This window comes from Hyposmocoma kahamanoa, unplaced genomic scaffold, assembly GCF_003589595.1.
Source record: "Hyposmocoma kahamanoa isolate Upper Pololo Valley unplaced genomic scaffold, ASM358959v1 76, whole genome shotgun sequence".
Taxonomy (NCBI): Eukaryota; Metazoa; Arthropoda; class Insecta; order Lepidoptera; family Cosmopterigidae; genus Hyposmocoma; species Hyposmocoma kahamanoa.
Window position 1 is genome coordinate 5,260,012 of NW_020653900.1, and position 26,099 is coordinate 5,286,110.

The 26,099-nt window shown below is 35.2% G+C and overlaps 1 protein-coding gene across 1 annotated transcript in view; it reads left to right on the forward strand.

Moving 5' to 3' along the window:
- Positions 1-15,581: 15,581 nt before the first annotated feature.
- The window catches only part of LOC113232505 (dopamine receptor 1-like), a 59,423-nt gene continuing 48,905 nt past the window's right edge, over positions 15,582-26,099 (forward strand). Inside the window, exon 1 of the mRNA XM_026467256.1 lies at positions 15,582-15,683. Within this exon, the coding sequence (XP_026323041.1) occupies positions 15,642-15,683 (42 nt within the window). The 5' untranslated portion in view covers positions 15,582-15,641. The remainder of the gene's footprint in view (positions 15,684-26,099) is intronic.

Consider the following 26,099-nt stretch of genomic DNA (forward strand, 5'->3'; position numbering starts at 1 on the left):
TTTTTTGAAGCCTTTTTTGTGCTGGCGAAATTACAGACACATTGGACTTGTCAACTTATGTATCAGGTTCACTGGAACTGTGAGTGGCAGCGTCCCTTAGATCTTTGCAATTTAAAACACTGAGTAACATTGCAACTGCTCACGATGACGACTGTTTGTCCTGCCAGTTACTATCTTTTAAAAAACCTGGTTTGGGTTGTTCTCTATTCAATAGGATGTACATTGTTATGTATAATTTTATATGCAAAATAGCAACATGGTCCACAAACAAGCACGTTATCAAAGCGGCTCAGCTGTGCAGTGCACACGATTAAAAAACATGAAATCTTTCAGTTCATGAAACCACTAGATTGGTTAACATCAGCTACCTGTCACAGTACAATGACATACGCCATTATGTTATAAGGTCATGCTGCCGATATAGATAGAGCTTTTGTTGTGCGGAAACGTGGGGTTAAGGTAATTTACAGTTTAAGTGTGTCTTTAAGAGATAAGTTTAAAGAAATTAATTAAATAATTAATTCTTACACTAGGGTCACAGTACATTTATGAAAATGCAATTTATGTTAAGAAGAGTAGTATTTTACGGATTACGGATACGGTATTACGGATCGAAGGAATTTTTTCTGAGTGTTTTTTCTGAGTGTTCGATCTTTGTATTAATAATTATAACAAAGTAGTGGAGTAATTTCACAAAAAATAATTGAATATCAATTCAATAAAAATTTAATTAAGAGTAGTATTTTTTTTTTAAATTTGTTTCTATTCCGTTCATCAATATTCTTCAGGCATATTTACTAACAAAATAAAGACATATCCTATAAAAAAGCTTGTTATTATTCAGTCCCAGAATTCCATCATTCATCAATTCATTCATTCAGTGTAGTGATCTTTACCATTATGACCTCGATCTACTTATTACCTATATTTATGTTTAGCACTTAGTTTAAACCTTTAAAACAAAATTTTTATGGCGGAAAGTTCTTGGCCGCTTTTTTGTGACAAACTAACAGATACGGTGACGCCATACGAAGAAAATATTAGTCAATCAATTAATTATGTTTTTAGGAAACATTTACTAAGAATTCATATAAAATGTTTCATAACCAAACAAGATTTTTTATACGGATATCCGTGAAGCACACGGTAATACATTAATTTTTGCTATACCCTGCTAGAATTTACCCTAGTAGGGTCTATACTCTAAAAAATACAAGAAAATTATAGTATCACATATAGATGTGATACTATTATCACATATAGATGTGATACTATTATTTTCTTGTATTTTTTTATGATGTCAAGTGAAGGGATGAACAAGTCACCCGGTTGGTGGTAAGCGACGTGTCTGCCTATAGTAGTTGCAGCGCCAATCAGAGCTTTAAATGGAAAAAATCTGAAGGGCACTGCCTCTACGCTTGTCACTCTGTGATATAAGTTGATAAGTCCCGAATCCGACAAAAGACGGTCCGAAGTATCGCAGGTGTCCCAATTTTTGTTGTCCGAATTTTTTTTCTCTAGGTGTACAAGCGACGGTTGCAATAATCAATATTCTATTTTATTCTAAAAATAGCACTTTGTATTTCACAATTTGAAAAACAAGTGTACAGCAACCCTTACGTAATACAGCATAAAGGGCTGGAATTGGATATGTAGCTCAAAATTGGACTCAGCAATGACCCTCGGGAAAGTTCTACGGATTAGTGCGGACCTTCGTCGGGGTTGAACAAATAGTTAATTCGCATTAAGAATTTCAAGCTGACCAATCGGATGGCCTTAATACCACGTGAAATACAGTTGTCACAAAAATAGGAACTGACCAATTGTTTTTTTCATAGGGATTTGAAAAGTATATTCTGGAATATTGATTTTTGTTGAATATCATGTTTCTCTACTATGACATTCATTTGTTTCTTGTGTAATTACTCCACTGGTCGTTATAATTATTAATACAAATATCAAACAAAAATAACAATTCCACCAAATTCAAACTAGAGCCACCTCTCTATCGATTGAGCTGCAGATCGGGTCATGAATTTCTATTTTGTGTTTGTAACAGGTCTTTTGTACTGTATATGAGATATCTATTGTATTGTATACAGTGGTCCTGTTTGGCATACAGATGCAGGTTCTGGTCGAGTCAGATTGAAGGAATTTTTCTTTGTGTTCGATTTTTGTATTAATAAACATACATACTGGGATTTTTACTCGTATTTCTGTAGTACTGAGAGATTATGAAGATTTATGTAACATGAATTATTTATCTAAGAATTATGAACCAGTTCAAAAAAATATATGTCACTTACGATCTGTTGTCTCTTTCAATTTCTCTGCAAACTAATGTATCAACTGACAAAAGACGAGCCACTAAACCATTCCAGGTATTGATGTGCCATCGTAATTTCCAGAATGTTAAAGTTTACGGCCTATAAAACGCGTCGCGGAGTCAGTAAAAGCCAGCACTGCTGTGTAATCGTTTCAATTAAAACAATTTTTGTGTAAATGTCGGGTTGGTTGGTCAAACGTTGGGACGATTTGTTGGATAGTCAAGAGGTGCATTGAAGAATCACAAGTTACTTTTAGATCCTGACGTGCTCTCGAAAACATGACTCTTATTAAGTGGAATTAAAAGAATCATCATATTAAGGTACATTACTATTCGTCAACTAAAAAATCATTGTTGTGATGTCCCGGCAACGTGTCCCGGGTCTTACTGTCTGTCAGTCCGCATCCATTAATCCACTCTCGACCAGCCATTAACAAGCTAGCGTCAAAAACTTCACAACCGTCAAGTAGGTGTGAAATTTCTTTTAGAATAACTGACTTGTTCGGATAGCGGACGGTATATTCCCATAGTATAAAAAAAAATTATATCATTGTAGTACAAGTGTTGCCCCCTTACCTATTACTGCCGCAAAACAGGACTGTTTGCATTACTGCGGTCCGACTTTAAAGAGTTAATAACATTTGTGAATCGTGATAAAACAAGGTTCACAGCCCTTAGAAAAGTGACGTGAAGTCTCCAACCCACATTGAGTCAGTATGTCAGACTAATGCCTAAACACTCTCTTTAGAGGAGACCCCTGCCCAACGGTGGGAAATATAAAAGGTGTAATGATTATAATGTTGATGAGACATTAACTAAACGGATATAGAAAATTAATTTATATTTCGCCATATGTATACTGCACGTGATTATGCGTTAAAAATAATCAACCCGCAATATGTGTCACCCACAAATGCATTGTTTCACGAAAATGACCCACTAAAGAACGTTTTATGAACGCTAAAGTTAAAATACAGAGCAATTTCTGAATAGTACCCGTTATCAGTGTCGGTGAGCAGGCAATATCTTCCTTAATGCGTTATTCTGTGTAAGGGGTGTGTGATTTGAATAGCTATTTTTGATTTCAGTTTTTAATCTTTTACAAGTGCTTTAGCGATGATTTATGAGTGTTTTTAGAGCAGTAGAGCTCTTGCGAAAGAGTTCGTCCAGGGAAGTATACCCTTTATTAGTGTCGGCGAGCAGGAATTCCATAATGTGTTATTCTTTGTAAGAAGCTGTATGATTTGAATAGCTATTTTTTATTTAAGTTTTTAATCCTTTGAAAGTATTTCAGTGATGATTTATAAGAGTATTTTAGAGCAGTAGCACTTGGTATTATGAAAAAAGATGTTAGTAATAATTATAGCCCTACGAGGTTATCAGTATTTTATAAATATATTCCCCGTATATTCATTTTTTTTAATATATTCGAATTAAAACATTTCCAGTCGAGTGTTAGTTTCAAAACTTCAGTTATATTTTAATAGAAATATCTTCAGCACATACGAAGTAGAAGGCGACAGAAAAAAACCCATATTTTAAAAAGGCGTACCCAAGCAACGAAGTTATGGAATACATTAAAGTATGTAGGTACACTTGGCGTGAAAATTGGGTGAACACTTCAATTTTCGTGGAAAAGCGTACCTTCAAGTATGAAAATTCCTGGCGAATTTTTAGCACAAATGGGGTTTCTTAGGCACGCGTTTATATTGGGATACCAGAATACCTACAGGTTGGCAATGTCATGTGTATACATTTGGTAAAATAACAATTACCTTATGTGCCTACAGTAGGATTGTATTATAAGCATTTCCTATTCATATTTCATTAATTCATTGTATCACACGGGTAATATAAAAGTTCTTAAAATAATATAAAATATAGTCCAGTAACCATGCAGGCAATTTGTTTAACTTAAAATAAATTTCATTCTTATGAAACTAAAATATAAAAACGATGTATATATAAATTTGACCAACTTCTACTGTCCTGATTTTTTTTTTCTTTACAATGAAATCATCCTTAAAAGAAACTGAGTCTAAAAACATTTAAAAAAAAATGTCAATTTTATTAATTTTATATTATGAAATTTTTTTATCAATGTTGACCAACTTCGGCTGTCTCGATTTTTTGTCCCATGCAATGAAATGATCCCTTCATAAATATGAGTCGATTAGCTGCAAAAAAAATTTTGATCAATTTTATTCATTTTGTGGATAACTCACGCTTGACCGAAAAAATAAATGTTTCACAAAAAAGACTTAATGGTTCCTAAGACAGTTTTCTTGTATCTTCTATGGTTTCGAATTTCCCCATACTGTTCCAAAAAAAAACACTTCTTATAATATATTTATTTATTGGAAGTAAGTACAAAAGTACTTTTTCAATTTGCGGATTTTTTTAGTGGACTTTTTTTAGCACAGCAGTGTTATGAACAGTCATAACATTTATTCTTATTTCTAATAAAACAGATAATACAAGATCTTTCTTTCATTTTCCCTCTACGATTTTAAAACAGTTTCAAATGACCTAGAGTCATTAAATAGAGACATGTTAGCTCATGAATTGTTACGTCTTTCCGTTCATCACGATATGCAGAAACATACTAGTATACCCTTGAATATTACTCGGTGGCATAGAAATGGAAATGAGGCTGTGTATGGTATGTATTAGACAGTATCTTTATTATGACCAGCAGCCTTCAAGAAGATTATACAACATATACATATATATCATATACATATACAACATATATATATAACATATACATATATAATATATAATCAATTTTTTTTAAATTAAAAATGTGCGCATTTGACCTTCATCTCACCTGATCGAAAGTGATTATGAGGTCGGATGCACACCTAAATAATGCCTATGCACTTTCGCCTTAAAAAGGTATAGCGTTTGGGAAATAAGTACGCAGGTATGGAATTCCACTCTCTAGCCGCTGGAAATGTGGAAGCTTCGTGTGAATTCTGGGAATGTCCACAACCTATGTACATCCAGAGGGCCTACTATGAGCTCTTAGAGCAATCCTATTTAAGCCTGTAAGTTGGATTGCCTGTCAAATTCGTACTATGACCTCACAAAAACAATTCACTGTCCATGCAGTTTACATTCTCCATCCGAAATCCGTTCAACTTTTCTTTCATAGCAAACTCGTATCATGACGTCCCATTTGCCATGCAAATCTATAAAAATAAGCAATTCAAAAAAAGTTACTCCGTGACTAACTTTTTTTAGATTTGTTACATTTTAAGAAATTTCGTTTAAGTTTTATTATATTTCCAGTTTCATAATTATTTGTTGTCTTTTTAGGCTACATAGCCTATTGTCAGTAAATAAATACTATTATTTAACTGTTGTTCGTTTTTTGAATGTTTTAGTTCGAGTTTCCAATTTTTAAAGTGTTATTGACAAATTATTAGCATGAATGTTACTGCAATTTTTAAATGGAATTTTAATCACTTTAATAATTTTATTGACTTAGCGAAAATCGTAAAATAACTTTTGAATTGTGCCAAATTTATTTTAATGCAAGCAATGAAAATATACGAATACAAGATACGTTCCAATTATTTTATCAAATTACAAACTCACCTTATTCATTTCAATGATAATGACTAGAACATGACATATAATTTTGTCGTACGACAAATTGTAAAGTATGATTGAAAAGTTGCCGGTATTACAAAACAACGCAATAAGTATAATCAATAATAATATTAAGAGGGAGCAGAGAAAAATTCCTAATCTTCGATTTGATTTTAGAGGGGTATATCCACTTTAAAGTTAAAAATAAAATATTGTATGAGTAACTACACGATATATTCAAGCATAGACAGTTATCAGAAACATAAAACAATAAAGTTTCCTCGATAGATAAAAATCACAAAATGACCTCTAATTTTCACATTTTCTCGATTTATCCTCGAAGTGCTACAGATTATTAGGACAAAAATTAGATAATTAATTATATTTATGCATGATCGACAACTGTCACTACGGATTTTTTTAATCCCTTTAGTTTTAGAGTTACTCCGCTAAAACGAATTTGGTACTTTTAATGCGCAAAATTCAACATCTCCTGTCGCATGTCACGCGAACTTCAGGCATATATTTGTTTCACAAATTTGGGCGGAGCCAACGTCAAAACTTTTTTGGCATGAGAGCTCTTAATAAAAAGTATAATTATTCTTATTTTAATCACAATCGGTTAATGGTGCTTGAACTTTCCCAGAATAGTACATCTATTTCCTACATATTTTTTATTCAACTGCCTCCGTGGCCGAACGGTTACCATGCCGGACTGCCACGCAGAGGTCCCAGGTTCGATTCCCGGGCCGGGAGAAATGTTTGTATGGCTTACATTTATTTCTCTCGTGAGTTTGGGTGTAATTTGTGGTTGTCTATGTGTGTGTCCATGGTACCCGCGACACAGGGTTTCCCTAGTGCGGGGCTATGTTGAGTGTGTGCGTTATTTAGTTATTTATTTATATATTTTAGTATGTAGTTCCATCTTGCTCTTGTTAGATGTCAGTCAGCCAGCCATAGACAATAACTAACGTTTGAAAAGTAAAACTCGTCATCTTGTCATGCCATTCCCGTTCAACTTTGTGCAGATCATGACACGAATTTAAGCAATTCAGTTTTACCACATCAAGTGAATTTGAACATTGAGTGCACTTGGCTGGCTGCTTATAAGCTCATAGTAGGCCCCCAGGTCTCCTTTTTCTGGAAAGATCTAGGTTCCATTATTTGAATTTACAATGAACTTTTCTATAAAGGAAAACATCTTTAATGAAGAATGTTCACAACCCTCGGAAAACGTGTGAAGTCCCCAACCCTAATTGGCGGACTATGGCCTAAATCCTCGCCTAGGAGGAGACCCTGGCCTAGCAGTGGGAAGTATAAATGCACACATTCGCATAATCTCGCGATGCGCTCGCGTTGCATAGCGCTGTTCGTCACAGGCACCTTTCATTATTATTTTATTATAGACGTTTTAAATCCCCATGGCGGCACTTACATTATGCGTATATTTCGAGCGTTAGCGTCTTGCCAACGCACGCAAAGCCAGCGCGGCGTATACCCGACTCTCGACATTATTTAGACGGCTATTCTCGTTCTCCATCCGAGACACCCGTTCGAAATAATTACTGTCAAATAAGTAATACTCGATTAATAATACGACTCTACGCATGATTCGAGTTCCGGTGGAAGAGGACTAGCGGAGTTAAGTAATTGTAATTTATAATAGTAATTTACATACAAAAAAAGTGAAAGATGTGTGCGAGAAATGTGTGAGAGAGATGCGAGCGAGGAATGTGTGCGAGGTACGCGAGCAAGCTCGCCGTCACATCCGCACACCACATTACACCGCATCTCACAAGCGCACAGCTGCAAAGAGTCCGCTATTCGTCCTACCACCGCTCAGCTATACACTGTTTCATAGTTTCGCTACGCATCTTCATACTGCCTACGTATCTTGCACATCTATGGTGCGAACCTAGCAAACAACAATGGGAAAAGCGCTAAACCCCCAATGTACATTAAAATGTGTTAAAATTAACGTGCTTCAAGCCCAAGTAAGTATATATCGAAAAACGTATTTTTCCAGGTACCATATTATTATGGTCTATATAGAATAATATAAAGCGCTGAATTTGAGAGCGATATTTTAATTTCAATGTATATGGGGCCTTGAGAAGGTTAACATCGACAGTCAAAAGATAAAAGTTCCTAAGCGACACGTATGTTAAAAATAAGTTTATAATTTCAGAGTCAGCACATTTAGTCCGGCTAAACATTAAATATTGAAGGAATATTACTCATTTACTCACATGCGGTTCAATAGACTACACTAGGTGTAACATATTTTTTGATAATATCATATGGGCGGGCAGACATGAATTTAATAAGACAGTAATTAATTCAAACTCGGTGGTAGTTATTTTTGTAAATTTATCATTGAAATAATTGTAAAATGTAACTAAATGCCTAAATAATAATAATAATTTATCTAACGTGAGAATGAATATACACATTTTAGGACCTAATAAACCTATATATATAGATGAGTCCCTGACTCCTTTCGCGAGGAAATTATCGTTCCTGGCTAGGCAGTATGTTAAAGAGTACAATTATCACAGCTCCTGGAGCTCATACGGTAAAATATTCATAAGAACTACCCTGAATTCTCCACCGCATCGCATCGACTGTGAAGATGACCTGAAAAAGCTTCAACCTAAATGACTATTTGTAGAATCTCTACGTCTATTCGTGCATTTCTTGGCTCTACTGTTTTTGTTACTATTGGCTATATACTTAAACAATTTTTATTTTGATAAATTACTTTCTAAACAATCCACTCAATTACACACATTTTTTACACACAAATCACTTACGTACTACACTCGCACACCCACCCCACACTTACACCCATTCGTCCAACATACATTACTCTCGTATAAACTTGCATTACCCAAGTTTCTTTTATTTAATGTCAACCATGTAAAAAATAACAACTTACATAAAAAATTTCAACCTACCCCATATGTGCATACTATATCCTACATAAAGTCAACCTTATTCATTGTAGTTTATGTACCATTATACTCTTACATCTATACTCGTAAAACATTATTTTGCAAAAAAACTACCGTGACTGACATAAGCTCTTTACATCTAATTATTTACATATCAACGCACAAAGTTTTCACCGACATGTATTACTGTAGCAAAATTCGATAATAATGCTGAAATTAATAACTATATTGATAATTTTGGAATCGCTCAATCTTCTCTATGTGAAATAGAAGGTGTCCTAATCTCATACAAGATCCTACTCTTTCTCTTAAGGTTGTCCATCAAAACATCCGCAGCGTACACCGTAATTTTTCAGGTTTACTAACCCTACTTACTAGGTCCAAAACTATGTGGGACCTAATTATATTAACTGAATGCTGGTTAAGACGCAATCCCACCATCCCTTGTTTGGATGGATATGACTATGCTCATACTACTAAACATCTAACACAGAATGAAGGTGTCCTTGCTTTTTTCAAGCATGGCATGAGACCATTAATATCTGAGCCTGATCTACAAGATGCTAACTGTTTAACAATAAAGGTTAACAGCAGCACAATTGTAGTCGCAATATACCGACCTGCGGGCTATAAGAATGCAGGACCTTTCATTGAATCACTTAATGTGTTACTCAAGAGCCTGCATTATCCGAATATCATCATAATAGGAGACATCAACGTAGATATTATGGATAATAACAAGGATGTCAACTCTTCAGATTATTTAAACTTACTAGCCTCCCATAGTATCTTACCTGCACACTGTCTCCCGACACATGGTAAAACCTGTTTAGATCATGTTATGCTTAAAAGTAAACTCCATGCTTCCTGCCTTGTTGCTGAAACTACAGTTACGGATCACTATTCAGTAATCTTCATTTTAAAACACAACACCCGTACTAATATTGAGTTATCCAAGGTTAAAAGGATTGACTATAGCAAGTTGGATGAGGATATGGAAACCATTTGCTTAAACCCTGTTTTTGAATGTTTTGATGCCACCAGGGCAACTTCTTTACTTATCGATGCAATTGAATCGAAAATCCAACTACACACCAACGTTATTACAGTTTCCAATCGCAAAAGATTAAAAAAACCCTGGATTACTATTGGTCTCCTAAAATGCATAAAAAATAGAGATAAACTTCACAAAAAACTTAAGAAAAACCCTGACAATGAAATATTAACTATTACTTATAAAAAATATAGAAATTTTTGTAATTGGTTATTAAAAAAACTAAAAAGAGAATACGAAAAAAATCTATTAGTACAAGCTGCTAACACAAATATTAAATAACTATGGGACACTATAAAAAACGTAACTCATTGCAATAAACATATAAATCCGGCTAATGATTTAATCTCTCCTAATAATCCTACTCAATCAGCGAATGACATAAATAGCTTCTTTGCCAACATTGGGAAAAATCTAGCTGAGAAAATTTCATCTGATTGCTCAACTAATCATAGATTTTCTTCAACCACGTATTCTGGCTCCTTTGTTCTTACTTCGGTAGATGAAATAGAGGTTCGTAACTGTATATTGAGTTTAAAAAAAGGAAACAATTCGGGGCGCGATAACATCACAGGAACCTTTCTTAAACGGTACCACCAAATTTTGATCCCACCTTTAACTCACATATTTAATTTAATGTTATCTTCTGGTGTTTTTCCACCTGAATTTAAACGTGCTGAGATCATTCCAATATACAAGAGTGGTGACAGAGACTGTGTCAATAACTATAGACCTATCTCTATTCTACCTACCATTTCTAAGGTAATAGAAAAACTCTTAAATAAGCGCTTGGTCAACTATTTGGAATCTAAATCCCTTCTATCCAGTTCGCAATTCGGTTTTAGGTCTGGCATTTCGACTAATGATGCAGTTCACGAACTGGTCAATGAAATTGTCACTAAACTGGATAGAAGGAAAAAAGTTATAACAGTATTTTTGGATCTAGCCAAGGCTTTCGACACGGTCTCTGTACCACTTTTGCTTCAGAAGTTGGAATGTATGGGCGTAAGGGGTAATCAGCTTCGGCTGTTTACCGGTTACTTGACGGATAGGAGGCAGAGGGTTAGGGTCAGGGAGGTAACTAGTGGCGATCTGCCCATAACTTACGGCGTGCCGCAAGGCAGTGTTTTAGGCCCCACACTGTTCCTCGCCTACATTAACGACCTCTGCAATCTCCAGCTCCGAAATGGTAGGATTGTGACGTTTGCCGATGATACGGCCTTAATTTTTCATGGCGATACTTGGCATGAAGTGTACGCCTATACTCAAAGCGGTTTCAACTTAGTCTATTCTTGGCTCAAAAACAATGGGCTAACATTAAATGTAGAAAAAACCAAATATATTCCATTCTCAATTAAAAATATCCCATGGACCACTCATGACGACTACACCATCTTAGCCCATACCTGTCTCGGCGACCCGACGTGCTTCTGTCCCAGTCTTACGTTAGCTTCCCATATCAAATATCTTGGTGTAATGATAGATAACACCTTGAGTTTCAATATGCATATAGACTTACTTTCAGCTAGGACACGTAAACTAATATATATCTTTAAAAATCTTAGGCACATCGCAGATAACCGTGTCATTAATATGGTGTACTTGGCGTTATGCCAATCCGTTCTAACGTACTGCATCACTGCTTGGGGTGGAGTACCTAAATCTTCTTTAATAAAGGTTGAAAGAGCTCAGCGAGCTGTCCTGAAAGTGAGTCGGTCTTTGCCCTTTATGTTCCCTACTTCAGACCTTTATTCCCTTTGTGATGTCTTGTCTGTGCGTCAACTATTTGTCCTGCACACTGTATTAAAACAACACGTTGATCTGAACTATGATCCTTCGCTCCATAATAACAAACGTTTGAAATATAAAGTATGTCATTCTTCTACTCGCTGGACCACAGCTTTTTCGAATAGATTCTTCGGTTTTCTAGGAGGGTATTTATATAATAAAATAAATAAAACAACTAAAATATACTCGCTCACTAAATTCAACTGTAAAACAGTTGTCACTAGTTGGCTTAAAAATCTAAGTTATGATGAAACTGAAAATCTCTTAATTGTTCCAACTTAAAATAAAATCTAAATTATGATTAATCTTAAAATCTGTGAATTATCTCAACTTAAAATGAGTAATACTAAATTAATATCGTTATTTCATTATTTTGGTAAGTTGGGTTTTGTATACACCTTGCATAGCCAATCACACTCTCTGTCACACACAGAACACACACACGCACACGCAAATACACATACACATACACACACGCACGCACGCACACACCTTCACACACATACACACACCCTCGCGCCTTAAGTCTATTAATAAGTCATTTCTTGATGTAACTATCTAAGTATAAGTAAGCTGTACTTGTCTTTGGTCCGGAGTGTGGAGGGGCTGGTGATCTGTAATACAGGTCTCCTAGTACGGATGCCAGTCTCTCACACAGACTTAAATATTGTACTATTTAGATAATTAAGCACTGTTTTTGTATTTATACTAAGACTTTGTGAGAGAAACAATAAAGATTTATTATTATTATTATTATTATTACATTATTTTAACTGCCTCGGTGGTCGAACGGTTGCCATGCTGGACCGCCACGTATTGGTTTCGATTCCCGGCCTACATTTGATTTCGTTTCGATTGTATGGACTGCATTTAGTTCTCTCGTGAGTTTAGTGATTTGTGGTTTTCTGTGTCTGTGTCCATGTTCTCGCAATACAGGGTTTCCCTAGTACAGGGCTATGAGTGTGTATTATTATTAAATGTCAAAAATTAGACAGTGAAGTTAAGGATTTGACTTAAAAATTCGGATACTGTACTATTATTATTAGTTAATAAGTTGTTTAATTGATTTTTAAGTGGCATTGGGTTTTTCTCAGCTCTTATTAGTCTTTAATTTAAAAAATCCTTCAATCCGGCCGGATTCAAAACGACGTCTTCTAGCATACTGTTTTTCAGAGTGTTCGATCTTTGTATGAATAATTATAACAAATTGGAGTAATTTCATATAAAAAATAAGAGAATATCAATTCAATAAAAATTTAAATACAAGGAATAGCGACATCTCTAGCCAGGGGTGGTAACTGTAAAGCTATCTAACTGGGTGACGAAATACTTAAGATTTCTCATAGATGGCGCTACGGCTAAAAAGTCGTTGAAAAAACCAAATACAAAGACACGACAACAAACACAAAGAAAAATTCGTGAGGCCGCTGGTTCGTTCCGTGGCTTAGTTGATATAGCGTCTGCCACGGTATGCTAGAAGACGTAGGTTCGAATCCGGCCGGATCGAAAGAATTTTTTCTGAATGTTCGATCTTTAAACTGTCACAAGAAATGGCCTCATCATCAGGCAACAAGTACAATATAGTGACATAATTCACTACTTAACAGAAAAGAGCTTCATCGGCAACCAACACACATAGCACACTAAGAAAAACCTATCATTATGTATTAGTCATAAAAATTGTATAAATAGTAATAAGATTTTTAAATATACTCAGTTATCGACTACCATCTGACTTTAACTCATCAAACTCATCATTCTGCTTAGTACTACCCGCTACTCCTCTCACTGTGGCTAAGACATCTTTAGCTATCAGTAGATCGGTCTTGTGAGTCTGCTTGACCGGTAGTGAGAATACCACTCCAGTACACATTCCGCGACGTGTACTTCCTTACCTCCTTCCAACCTTCCGTTTGTCACCTTAGGTCTCATGGTGACAGGTTTCCCGTTCATATCTTGCATATATATTTCTCCGTCTATATATTTATGGTTAGGTGAGGCTACACACCGTCAGGTTGTAGGGCTACACTATTAGATAAATTCATTGGAACGACTCTTGAGGTCTCACCGTTAGGGTTAATAGTGTGGTTTATATTTTTATCTTACCCTTACCACAGACTACATTGTCAGACAAGCACTACCACCACATTAATACCTAACCGCACGCTGTTCATTTTCGGTCCTTCTGGTTTTAGTTTGAACCTGCCGTGGTTCATTCTGCCGTTGTTCACTTTGATACTTCGAGGTTTAATAGTAACTAGCATTTAAATTCACGGTCCTCTTTTCCCGCTAGCTAGGAACGACATTGACTGACAGACACTTTGACGAACAGTGGGCTAGCGTAATCAACAAGCGCTAGTTTCATTGCACATTAAAGTACCATAGCGCTTAACTAACATCGGTAGCGGTTCGGGCGCCGGCCTCAAACCAGCGGGTCTCACCGGCAGCTTGAGAAGTCGCATTATACCGTTTTGAGGAAATAGAATACAGTTAAGCGTTGACTTATATATAGAATAGGATAATAGGCTAGGGAATATCAGGGATAGTAGGGACAGCAAGAAAGAAGAAAACGCAGCACACCTATAACAATACCAGATGGAGATAGAACGGATCAACGAACTAATCAAAAGTCAGGAGAGCGACTACTATGAAATACGAAGATTATTAAGCAACATGAAAAAGGATTCAACACAAAGGAAGAACCTTCACTGTGTTGAAAGAAGGAGAACCAAATTAGAAGAAATCCATGAGAGAATTCTCGCCAACCACCAACACCTAGAGGGGCAGGAGATCCTATCAACCCACAAATATATCACCAGCAACTATTTTGGAGTAATACAACTTCATTTTAGGGAAGCTATAAACTACCTAAGCGAATGTGAGAAACGACTACATATATCAACGAATTATACTAACCAGACGACATAGAAAAGGAGGATTTTGAAGAGGCTGATTCAAAACATTCTACAAAATTATTCACACAATTATTTCGTATTAATCAAATGCAGAAAAAATTACACCAAGCAACCCAAACCATTCAAGATAATAAACCAGCTGGGTAACCTACAATCACTACTGACAACCCTACAAAAACAGTGGCGTGATATTGAAGAAACCCGTCTACGAATATTAATGGATGGCAGCAACTTACAACATAAATATTTCACAGAAGACATATTCGTAACAACCCAAACTGAATACGAACTTGTAACCGAAACCTTATTCACTAGAATGAACGAGAACAGAACTACAGAAAGTGCACACTCCAAACCATCAATCAAAATACCTAAAATTATTCTACCAATATTTACTGCCAGCTATGAGTCATGGAACAATTTTTATTACTTATTTATCATATACATAAGATACTGACATAATCTCCCGAGGAACCGAACCAAGAAAATTACAAGAATTACCTTTATGGTGGGATAGTCCTTCTAGCTGGTCGAATAATGAGGACATACCTACAACAAAGACAGTACCACAAATTTGTGAGGAAATAAAAAGAAGCCACCATACAGCAATAACGACAAAAGAAAACCAAATATGGGATAGATTTTCAAGCTATCAAAAGATGATCAGAGTATTATAGTACTGTTATAAATTTCTTTACAAGGACGGTAATAACAAATCATTAACATGCGATGAAATCGAGCATACTAGCATACAAGTACTATTATACTTACAAATTAATGCAAAATAAAATTCTTCAAAACAATTCCAAAAATGTCTCTTACTCCCTTTCAGCAGTCAACATGATTCTGAGGAGAAGTTCTAAAAATTTCAAAAATTTTATTTTATTGTTTCAGATACAACGTAATGTGACACGAAGATGGCGTGGCAAGGGAGACGAACCAAAAATCCGTCAAAGAGCTTTCTCTTGAAAGTTGACACCAAGACTTGAAGTTCACCATGATAGCACATGTCGGCTAAAATGGAGTTTGTCTCTGTTTTACCTACTAATGTAAGTACCTATACATTACAATACAAATACTTTTTAATTGCACACAAAAACAAACACAATTAATTGAGGACGCAACAAATGCGAATTTAATATGCATATTGTACCTACTTAAAAAGCATCGAACACAATAGTCATTTGTCATGCCAGGCTGCAAAGTTGTTGTTTGACGAGAATGCTTGTATTAAAACCTGAGCAAGCGAAGGACACTGAGATTAAAAATAGAGCGTAGCGAGGATTTCAAGACATGAGACGCAAAACAACTTTGCTGCCGAGCCAAACGCACAAATTTTCACTTCACTATAGCGAGGAAAATGGTAGATGAGAGAAAAATATTTGAACTATCACAAAATAATTTAATAAACAAAATTAGTTATTGTGGCCAATTTAATGTCAACAATAATAAGAATAAAATATACCAAAGAATTTATATTACATAAATAATGTACATAAATCGCGTAGTTGAACGCGTCGTTATGGTTTTTTTTCATTGAAAGAAGAAGTTGGTGCACCACAGGCCATCGTCAAATTCGCAGATTTCTAATGAGAAAGAAAGCCTTTCTGAGCTGGTGAGGTAATGTCAGCATTACTTACTAATGTTCCGGTTTTGAAGGGTAAGGGTGCTGGTGAAATTACAAGCACATGGGACTTGTCAACTTATGTCTCAGGGTGATGGGCGCAGTGGCAGTGCCCCTCAGATATTTGCGATTTAAAGCTCTGACTGGTACTGCAACTGTAATGGACAGGCGTGTAGCTTATTATTAGCCACGACTTGTTCGTCCCGTCAATTGATATTATAAAAAAAGAGGTGAAAAGACAAATTCCTTCAACGTTTCATTCATGTGGGTTACACATGGTCTCATTTTATAGCTAGAAAATATATTTTATTTCTTAAAGGAATAATTAATAAACAAAATCAAAAGCTTAACTTCCTTTTATATGATGTGAGGGAATGACTGTCAAAAATGTACTGTATGTAATGTAAATATTCTAATGAACATGTGTAATGTAACTTTTCGAATTTTAAATTAAATCTTTTCGTAGTAGAAACTTTTTACACACACAAGTTGAATTTCGTTATTTTGAAACGTTTACAATGCTGCTAACTTTCAAAAACTTACAAAATGCATTTACCAAAGATTAGAAATATGTTCACAAATCGAGTGAAGGTAAAAATGTCATGGAATAATTTTTTTGGTTGGGACATGAATAAAAATAATACATTTTTTAAACTTATTTATCGTATTTTTCCCACATGATAGCTTTAATTTTGCAAAAACATATTTTATTTGATCGAATGTTTCAAATTTAATGGTTACTCTTGTTAATTATGTTGATTTAAAGCACAAAACGTGTTTGATTATGGAACTTGGGACATAGTGAGGGAATGATTTTGGGGACATATTTATATTATTATTTTTTATTTAAGGAGACTAATTTGAATTCGAATTCAAATTATAATTTGATAATGAATATTAATTTTAAGGCAAGAATGAAATAGATTTTCTTTTTATAAATTAAAGGACAAGAATTTCGAGAATTTGTAAGAATTAGGTACCTAAATAATAACAGCTTCCTGAATTAGTACTCATAATAACAAATTGACCAACTGCAATTGAGACCTCTCTGTCATAAAGCAACAATTTTCCATATGTCAATTTAGGTTGGTGTTCACCTTCCATACCTCAAGTGTATAGTAATAACACATACAATTCTCTGTTAGTAAACGCAAGCACAAAGTTAAAATGTTCGATAATACAGATTAAGCAGACATAAGCAATACGCCGCAAGCAATTTCGTTGCAGGAAAACTTGAAACTAGTATTAATTTTCGTACGAAGGAGGTGAAAATTTATTCGTTCCATTTTCTCCAAGAGATTGTCTTCGACACCTTACTTTAAAATCAATTGTTCTAAACAGGAAATGAAACTGTTTTTCCGGAATTAAATCGCTTATATTTGTTTTTTCAACAAACCAACGTTTCGGGCCCTTTACAGGTCCCATTGTCACGGTTGACTGAGGTGGTACAGTCATCAACCAGTTATGTCAAATATTAATACAAGCCACCCTATTTTTAACCGACATCAAAAAAGGAGGAGGTTCTCAATTCGACTGTATGATTTTTTTTTTGTATGTATGTTACGCGATAACTCCGGTATTTGTGAACCGATTTACATGATTCTTTTTTGCTGGAAAGGGGGTACTTCCATAGTGGTCCCATTTCATTTTGAGGAAAATCATCCACCTCTTAGGGTGGATGCTCACGTATGAAGATTCATTTTTATAAATTGCGCCTAAATTTTACTAAGGAGCAATTATTTTAATGGTTGATTTTGCTATTTCTCCAATTCAAGGCGTTTTTCTCTCCATATACCTTGAGTAGTGAGAACCGATTTTTATTATCTCCAGTGTCAAGTCCTGTATAGTGGCGAATTTAAGGATATTTCAATAAAACTTAGCAAATAGACGTAATTCCACGTACTTTTGAGGTCGGTATTTTTAGTACTCTGTACTGAGATTATTTCACTATAGTTACAAAAGTTATTAATTAAATATCTTATTTTTAAATTTACAAAAAAACATACCAATTTACGCTACAATATGTTTTATAAATTATTTTATTTTAACAATGTGAATTTTTATTAAATTAAATTATTATTAATTAATAATGGAAATTGAAATAAATTAAAACATATTAATTAGTACTGCAGTCTTATGTCTGTTTGGGATTTTTCATCAGATGAAATACTGGATCCTAAACTGGTGGTACGGAGAAACCATCTTCCCTCTTGAAATTAGGATGCTTTATTTTAATTGATTTAAATGGCCTCTCGCAGCATCCTGGTTAGATAATGGACTACAGACTTGTTTTGATTGAAAAAAAAAATTATAAATCCGGAAAAATGTTTCATTTCCCAGGTGTAACAATTGCGAAAACCTAATTTTTCTAAAGTTAATAAAACAAATAAAAGTGTAAAATACGTGGTGACCTAATGGTTGGACCTACTGCCTCTCAAGCAGAGGTCATGGGTTCGAATCCGGGCTTACACAGAATTTATATGCAAAGTTTATTTAGAAATTCACTATGAGCTTTTCGGTGAAGAAAAACATTGGTTTCACATGAACTACAGCCCAAGCCCTCTAGTTGTGAGAGGACGCCAGAGCCCAGCAGTGGGACTGTATGCCAATAGGCCAACTAACGTAAGGGCATAATCTTATCTAAAATTATCATTTCTTAATTAATGTTTATAATAATTAACTGCCTCCGTGGCCGAACGGTTACCATACCGGACTGCCACGCAAAGGTCCCAGGTTCCATTCCCGGGCCGGGAGAAATATTTGTATGGCCTACATTTATTTCTCTCGTGAGTTTGGGTGTAACTTGTGGTTGTCTATGTGTGTGTTCATGGCATCCGCGACACAGAGTTTCCTTAGTGCGGGACTATGTTGAGTGTGTGCGCTATTTATTAATTTATTATATAAAAAACATTTATTAACATTTTTATTTATTTCAATCACAATAAAAATCTACAAACTAAAAAAATAGAGTATAACAGGGGACTTATGGCGCTAATTGATTTTAGGTATTCTATGTGTGCGTGTGGTATACGTTTTTAAAGCAGTGTGTAAGCCCAAGTGATACAACCTCCGCGTCTAACGGCCGAAGCAGGACTAAAGAGGACAGGGGGATGCGTGGCGGCTCTGGCTCGTATGGGCGGACCGCGTTCGAATTTAGATATTTCCTTCGTATTATTAAAACAAATACACATTTTGAAAATGTACGGAGTGTACGTTATAGAAAAGATGTATTTTTGTTATTATTCAGAAGTTGATGACCTTCCGTGAAGTATTTACGCCGTTGGTCTTATTTTGTTTTTTAGAGATAAGTTCAGATTTTTTTTATTGTATAAAGGAAACTACAAGTTATCGTTATAATTATTAAAACAAAGATCGAACACTCAGGAAAAATTACTTCGATCCGGCCGGATTCGAACCAACGTCTTCTAGCATACCGTGCCAGCCGCTATACCAACTAAGCCACGGAACGAACCAACAGCGGACCTCACGAATTTTTCTATGCGCTTTTTGTCGTGTCTTTGTATTTGGTTTTTCAATGACTTTTTAGTCGTAGCGCCATCTGTGAGAACTCTATGAAAGATTTATCACCCAGTTAGTACCTTTACAGCTACCAGTCCTGGCGAGAGATGTCGCTATTCGCTGTATTTTAAAATTTTTATTGAATTGATATTAAATTTTTTTGTGAAATTACTCCATTAGTTTGTTAAAATTATTAATACAAAGATCGAACATTTTTAAAACAATAATAAATTTACAGATGTCCCACTCTGAGGAAAAAAAATCGTGGACACGTTAGCTATACTTCACCCAGTGGCAGTGATTGTATTCGTAATAAAAAACACCATCTTCATCCACAACCCGACTTCATCTACTGCTGCACAGAAAAAAAGGATTTCTACTAAGAAGAAAGAGCAATTTCTCAAAATATTTGCTAATTCTGAAAAAATATTTATTAAAAGTAATAAGATATTGTCATTACAAAAATACTGCTATCTTTTTCTAATACAATTTTACTCTTAACTTTATTCTAACTTTGAGACAAATACCTTCACTTCAAGATTCTCAAATCTATGAAAGTTTTATCACGCAGAAGACGTCGGTTCGAATCAGGCCGGATCAAAGGAACTTGTTCTGAGTGTTCGATCTTTGTATTAATAATTTTATCAAACTAAGTAGTAATTTCATATAAAATTATTGAATATCAATTCAATAAAAATATAAAATACAGGTAATAGTGTTTCTAAAGACTATGATTTATAGAGCAAATCATTAAACATCTTAAATATTAATTTCATAACTAAAGCTTTAGTAATAATGATACAGCAAGGGATCAAACAACGCAATTATTTCGAAATTACGTCTGCCTCGGCAGATTTAAGTGTTTAAATTTGTAATAAACAGAAACCTTAACTCGAATGGCTCTATATCTTAGGTCCTCAGGTCCCTCATTTTGATTGTACAAATTATTAGCTTTACTTAAGGTGTAATTAAATTAGGGTTGCGCCCATTTGTGTGAAAATAAAATAACCTAATTTTGATGGATATAACATTAAGTCATAGGAAGTGTCAAGTAAAAACGTAACACACTTCCTATGACTTAATTTCATACAATTCTCGTGTCTTTATGTGCTAGTTGCACAAAAAATGTCGTTGTTTTTTTTTTATGAGGCATAATAATGCTCATGACATAGACATAATTATCGAAACACTTTAATTTTTCTCTGAGTTTTACCCAATTTTCTAAATCTAATAAAAAACGCTACAATTAGTGAGCGCGCAGCGTGCAAACGTAGTTATATTCTGTTATATTATTTGATATTGGTTAATACTAACAAATTACACTCATTAACACTTTGTAGTTAATACTAACAACTAGGATGATGTTTCATTAATTTACTATTAAATTGCGTCATAATTACAATAATACGGGCCATAAAATCGCAACTTTTGACTATAAAGACTAACTTTTTAGGATAAAATACATTATCTGTAAATTTTTAACACCAAACATGAATTATAATACAAATTGCGTATACATTTTATTTGCAAATGTACCAAAATAAAAACATTACGCGCTTACGAATAAGGCTGATTAAGATAGCAATAATAAGAATACTAAAGGCGGCCTCGCGATCTGATAAAACAATTTCAATATATCAACTGTCAGACCTCAATTTATTATAACTTTATAGTTATGTTGAATTGAGATGTTGCTTATTAAATTTCTAAAAGTTCTTAGTTTATAGACCACCCAATTAAAAGAGCACAATTCATTTTCACCCTATATGTGCAGAACAAACAATTTCGCAACACAGAAGGTTGGAATTACGTAACAAACGCTTCGAAAAAGCAAAAATACTACAATCGTGCGCATTAAAAATAATTCCGGTAACCTAGCACGTTTTGTCTAAATAGGTGTGAATGCAGTTTAAAGGCTCGTAATCGCTGAACGAGCAATAAAAAACTACCCTATTTCGTCTTCTTCTTATCATGTCGATACTTCTTTTATTTTAGAACTATATTGACCCTGAATAGTACGTTGCTACTTTGCCTGCGCTGTCCGTGGCCGCGTAGAGATCTTCCCTCGTACAGATATTAGGACGCAAGGGGCACAACAGAAAGTGCTGCATGGACTGCGTTGAGGCACTGCAGTCACATTGGGTTTGACTAGTATCCTTGAAACCCTATTTACACATCGTGTCTCTGCAGCGTCCTATCTGAGTGCGAAGACGATTTAAGGACTTCCACACGTCAGGTAACAACCTGATGGTAGTTGCTCTTGAGGTATGATGAAACCAGAAACTACACTGTTAAGAATAATAGAAAGACGTAAATTGATTTGGATAGGTGTTTCTTAGTTAGTTTAAGGTGATACAGAGTTTATGTCTAATTTAAGAACTTTGCACGTCTTCGATTAGTTTTAGAGACCTCACAATAGCGTCTTTCCGTGATCTTATCCTTCAAATCTGGAACGCAGTACAGCTTACTTATTACTGCTACATTACTGCCGTCAGTCAGAAATGGATAAGGTGGCATTGCTTTCCTGGACGAACTCTTTCACAAAGAGCTTTACTGCTACTAGAAGTAGTTTTTCGATTACTAAGTTCTTGTAGAAATTCATATAACTTTCATTATCTTCGTCTATTGTAGTCCACTGCTAGATAAAGGCGTCCCCGAATGTTTACCATTTTGCGCGGTCCTCAGCTTGTTGCTGACCGGAGAATATCTTGCACTACAGCTGCCAAGTTGTGGTTACCACTCAAGAACTCGTTTCCCATCAACATGTGACTTGACAAACCAATGTTATTGATTTTTTGTCAAACTTCGTAACAAATGGTTTTTTTTAAACGACTTCAAAAAAGGAGGAAAAGAAATATATATAGGAGGAAAGGAGGTTGTCAATTCGACTATATGTTTTTTTTGTATGTATGTTACGCGATAACTCCGGTATTTGTGAACCAATTTTCATGATTCTTTTTTGTTGGAAAGGGAGTACTTCCATAGTGATCCCATTTAATTTCGAAGAAAATCATCCACCTCTAAGGGTGGCTGTTTACGCATGAAGATTCATTTTTATAAATAGCGCCTACATTTTACTAAGGAGCAATTATTTTAATGGTTGATTTTGCTATTTCTCTAATTCAAGGCGTTTTTCTCTCCATATACTTTGTGTATTGCGAACCGATTTTTATTATCTCCAGTGTCAAGTCCTGTATAGTGGCGAATTTAAGGATATTTCAATAAAACTTAGCAAATAGACGTAATTCCACGTACTTTTGAGGTTGGTTTTTTTAGTACTCTGTACTGAGATAATAAATTATTTTAATACAGCTTCTGGGGAGAATTTTCAAATATTCATAGAAAATTATTTAACTGCGAGGGCTCATAGTATAAATTCGTGGAGAATAGATCTCAGCACTGAATGTAAGCTCTAAGTGCTATACGTCACTTAATACTGCTGATTGAAATCCATTAGCTCTTGCATAATTCACAATACGTTCTACAGACAGCCAACAAAAGCTAATAACTATGAAAATGTAACAGTTCATATTTATTAACTTTAATAATGAAAGTTGTCGATATAATATTATTGTAACTGATTAATACGAGTATTTATACGTTCTCAAAGTTATGAATGTGTTTAATTACTTTATGTTCTTAAAGATATTTCAGCCAATCCTTTACAGCTGTTAAAGAACTACATTTCCATTAATATTCAAGTATAATGCGCCTATAGATAATTAAACTGAAACAGTGTCATACCTTTCTTTCATGCATTTGATTTATATCTCATTGAAAGTAAGTAACCATTGCACTAGACACAAAGTAGAGCTCTTTGTGAACGAGTTCGTCCAGGGAAGCCAAGCAGTAATATGAACATTACTGCATTCCAGTTTGACAGGGTAAGGGTTCTGGTGAAATTACCGGTACATGGGTTTTATCAACTTGTATATCAAGGTGCCGGGGGCAGTGGCGTCATCTTTGCGATTTAAAGCTCTAAGTGGCACTACAACTGTTATGGATAGGCGCGTCGCTTACCACCAGGCGCATGACATGTTCGTCTCGTCATTTCGTATTGTAAAAAAAAATTACGCATATCTGCAATTAATGTAAAATCAAAATAGTAATTAGGCGCTCTTATAGAAATTAAGTTAGTATCTTTATTGAGTTCTTAGGCTTTCGCGATTGTAGAACTTTGGAAATGTGAAACTATTATTTCGGATCTAAATCGCGTATGTTTATTTTTCCAAACAAACCTAGGTTTCGAGCCCTTTACAGGACTCTTAGTCACGGTTGACTCAGATAGTAAAATCATCATTATCATAATTTCAGTGGAAAGACACTCACTTTTGAAACTCCCGAAAAGATCGCCACACAGATCGATCTTACATTTGCATCTAGCGGATTCCCACAAATTTGGGAGGTCTTTCCACGCTGCGTCTATTGGTACGCGGTTGCCACTCGAAAACTCTTTGGCCCATTGGCTATCTTGTTCTGCGAGCAATGTGTCCCGACCACTTAAGTTTTGCAATTGTTTGGGCCATATCGTTTGCTTTGGTTCTTTTTCTCATTTCTGATTCGATCTCGCAGTGACACTCCGAGCGTAGCCCTCTACATTGCCCTTTGAGTGACCTTGAACCTGCTCACGAGGCCCATATTCTCATGTCGATATCATCAATCACTAATACACGTTTTAGATAGAAAAGTAGTTTCATTTCCAACAGGTATATATAACACTAAACTATAACACTGTAGTACATCAAACTTGTGAAATGCTTTCCTTTCTCTTTAGAAAAGAGTCGACAAAACACATTACATCTAACGTATTGTCGGTCTCGGTTTATTTACTTACACTGTTAGTACAGCCGGATTCGGTAGCTAATCTGCTGAAAGCACACTTTGGCGAACACCTGCTAAATTGAACTGAATGAGCTTACGTTTGCCAGATGTTATGTTAGTTTTGACTGTTCACTGACTCAATTACCTATGTTTTGTATCAAACACACTGTTATTTATACTTATGGATATTATTTTAACAGTACCTGGTTGATTGATTTATTACTCATAAATAGATATCGAAAAAAATTGAAACTCCTACTAGCACAATGGTTTGACCTACCGCCTCTCAAGCAGAGGCCGTGGGTTCAAATCCAGACTAAGTTCTCTAAGTTCCTCGAAATTTTTGTACGAAATTTAATTTGGAATTTACCATGAGTTTTTCGATGGAGGAAAACATCGTGATGAAACTTGCCGAAGAAGGTTCATCATCCTGGGAAAACATGTGAAGTCCCCAACCTACTTTTTGGGCGAGCATGGCCTGAGAGGAGAACCGTGCTCAGCAGTGAGATGTATAAATGGGTTGATGATGATGTAAAGTATCGAAAAAAGCAGCCGGTAGAAGTACTTCAGTGAGTGGAGAATTGAACACAAAATGCAAGACGATAGAATGTTTTTTTTTCTGTTACCGCAATCGAAACCTTTACCGGTATATAGTAAAAGCTACTTTTTGCAGTTGAGTTAATTAATTGTCACTTGCATTATGATGAAACTTTGCGTATCTATATATTTAGTAGATTGGGCGTTTAGCTTTTCCCATTGTAATTTGCTGGGTCTTAGGAGGCTATGCCGATGTTTCTTAAAGTGGTCTATATTGACTCCAATGGGGCCTATTTCAACCTACGAGAGCTCCATATCACTAAAATAAACAGGGGTGCACAAAACGGTCGTCCACGAGAATGTAACCCTTTTAGGCAGACCGTGGCCAAAATTTTAGCTTTCCATAAATGGAATAAACTACGTCATGCAGATTAGTGCGTATATGAATACATAATAGTTTCTTATAATAGCCATAAATTGCTTATGTAGTACTTAAATATTTCATAACAATCAAGATATTCCGCGTGGTAAAATAAGAGAAATATGGTAACTCCCTTCAAAAGTAACTACGCGACTTCTGTGTGTGCGTGACCGCTGCGCACTATGGACGCAAATATTCGCATTAGCAACGCGAGTGCATTGCGATGTAATGCAAATGTGTGCGTCTATACACGGCCCGCGGCGGACCCGCACACATGCACGCCGCGCAGTTACGTTTGTTTAGAGTAACCATGCTTGACTTATTGTACTCTATATTCAGTAAGGTAAATGCAAATATTTAATATAATAAACTTAACATAATTTTTTTACAAAATTTATCACTAGCACTGTATCAGCTATCCAATACACATTCGAAATTGATGAATTTGTAAAAGAGTCAATATTAGAAAGGCATCAAAACCGATGAATTAGCACGTGGTTTTTACCAGATAAAAAAGTTTGGGAGCCTCTTCTTTATACAATG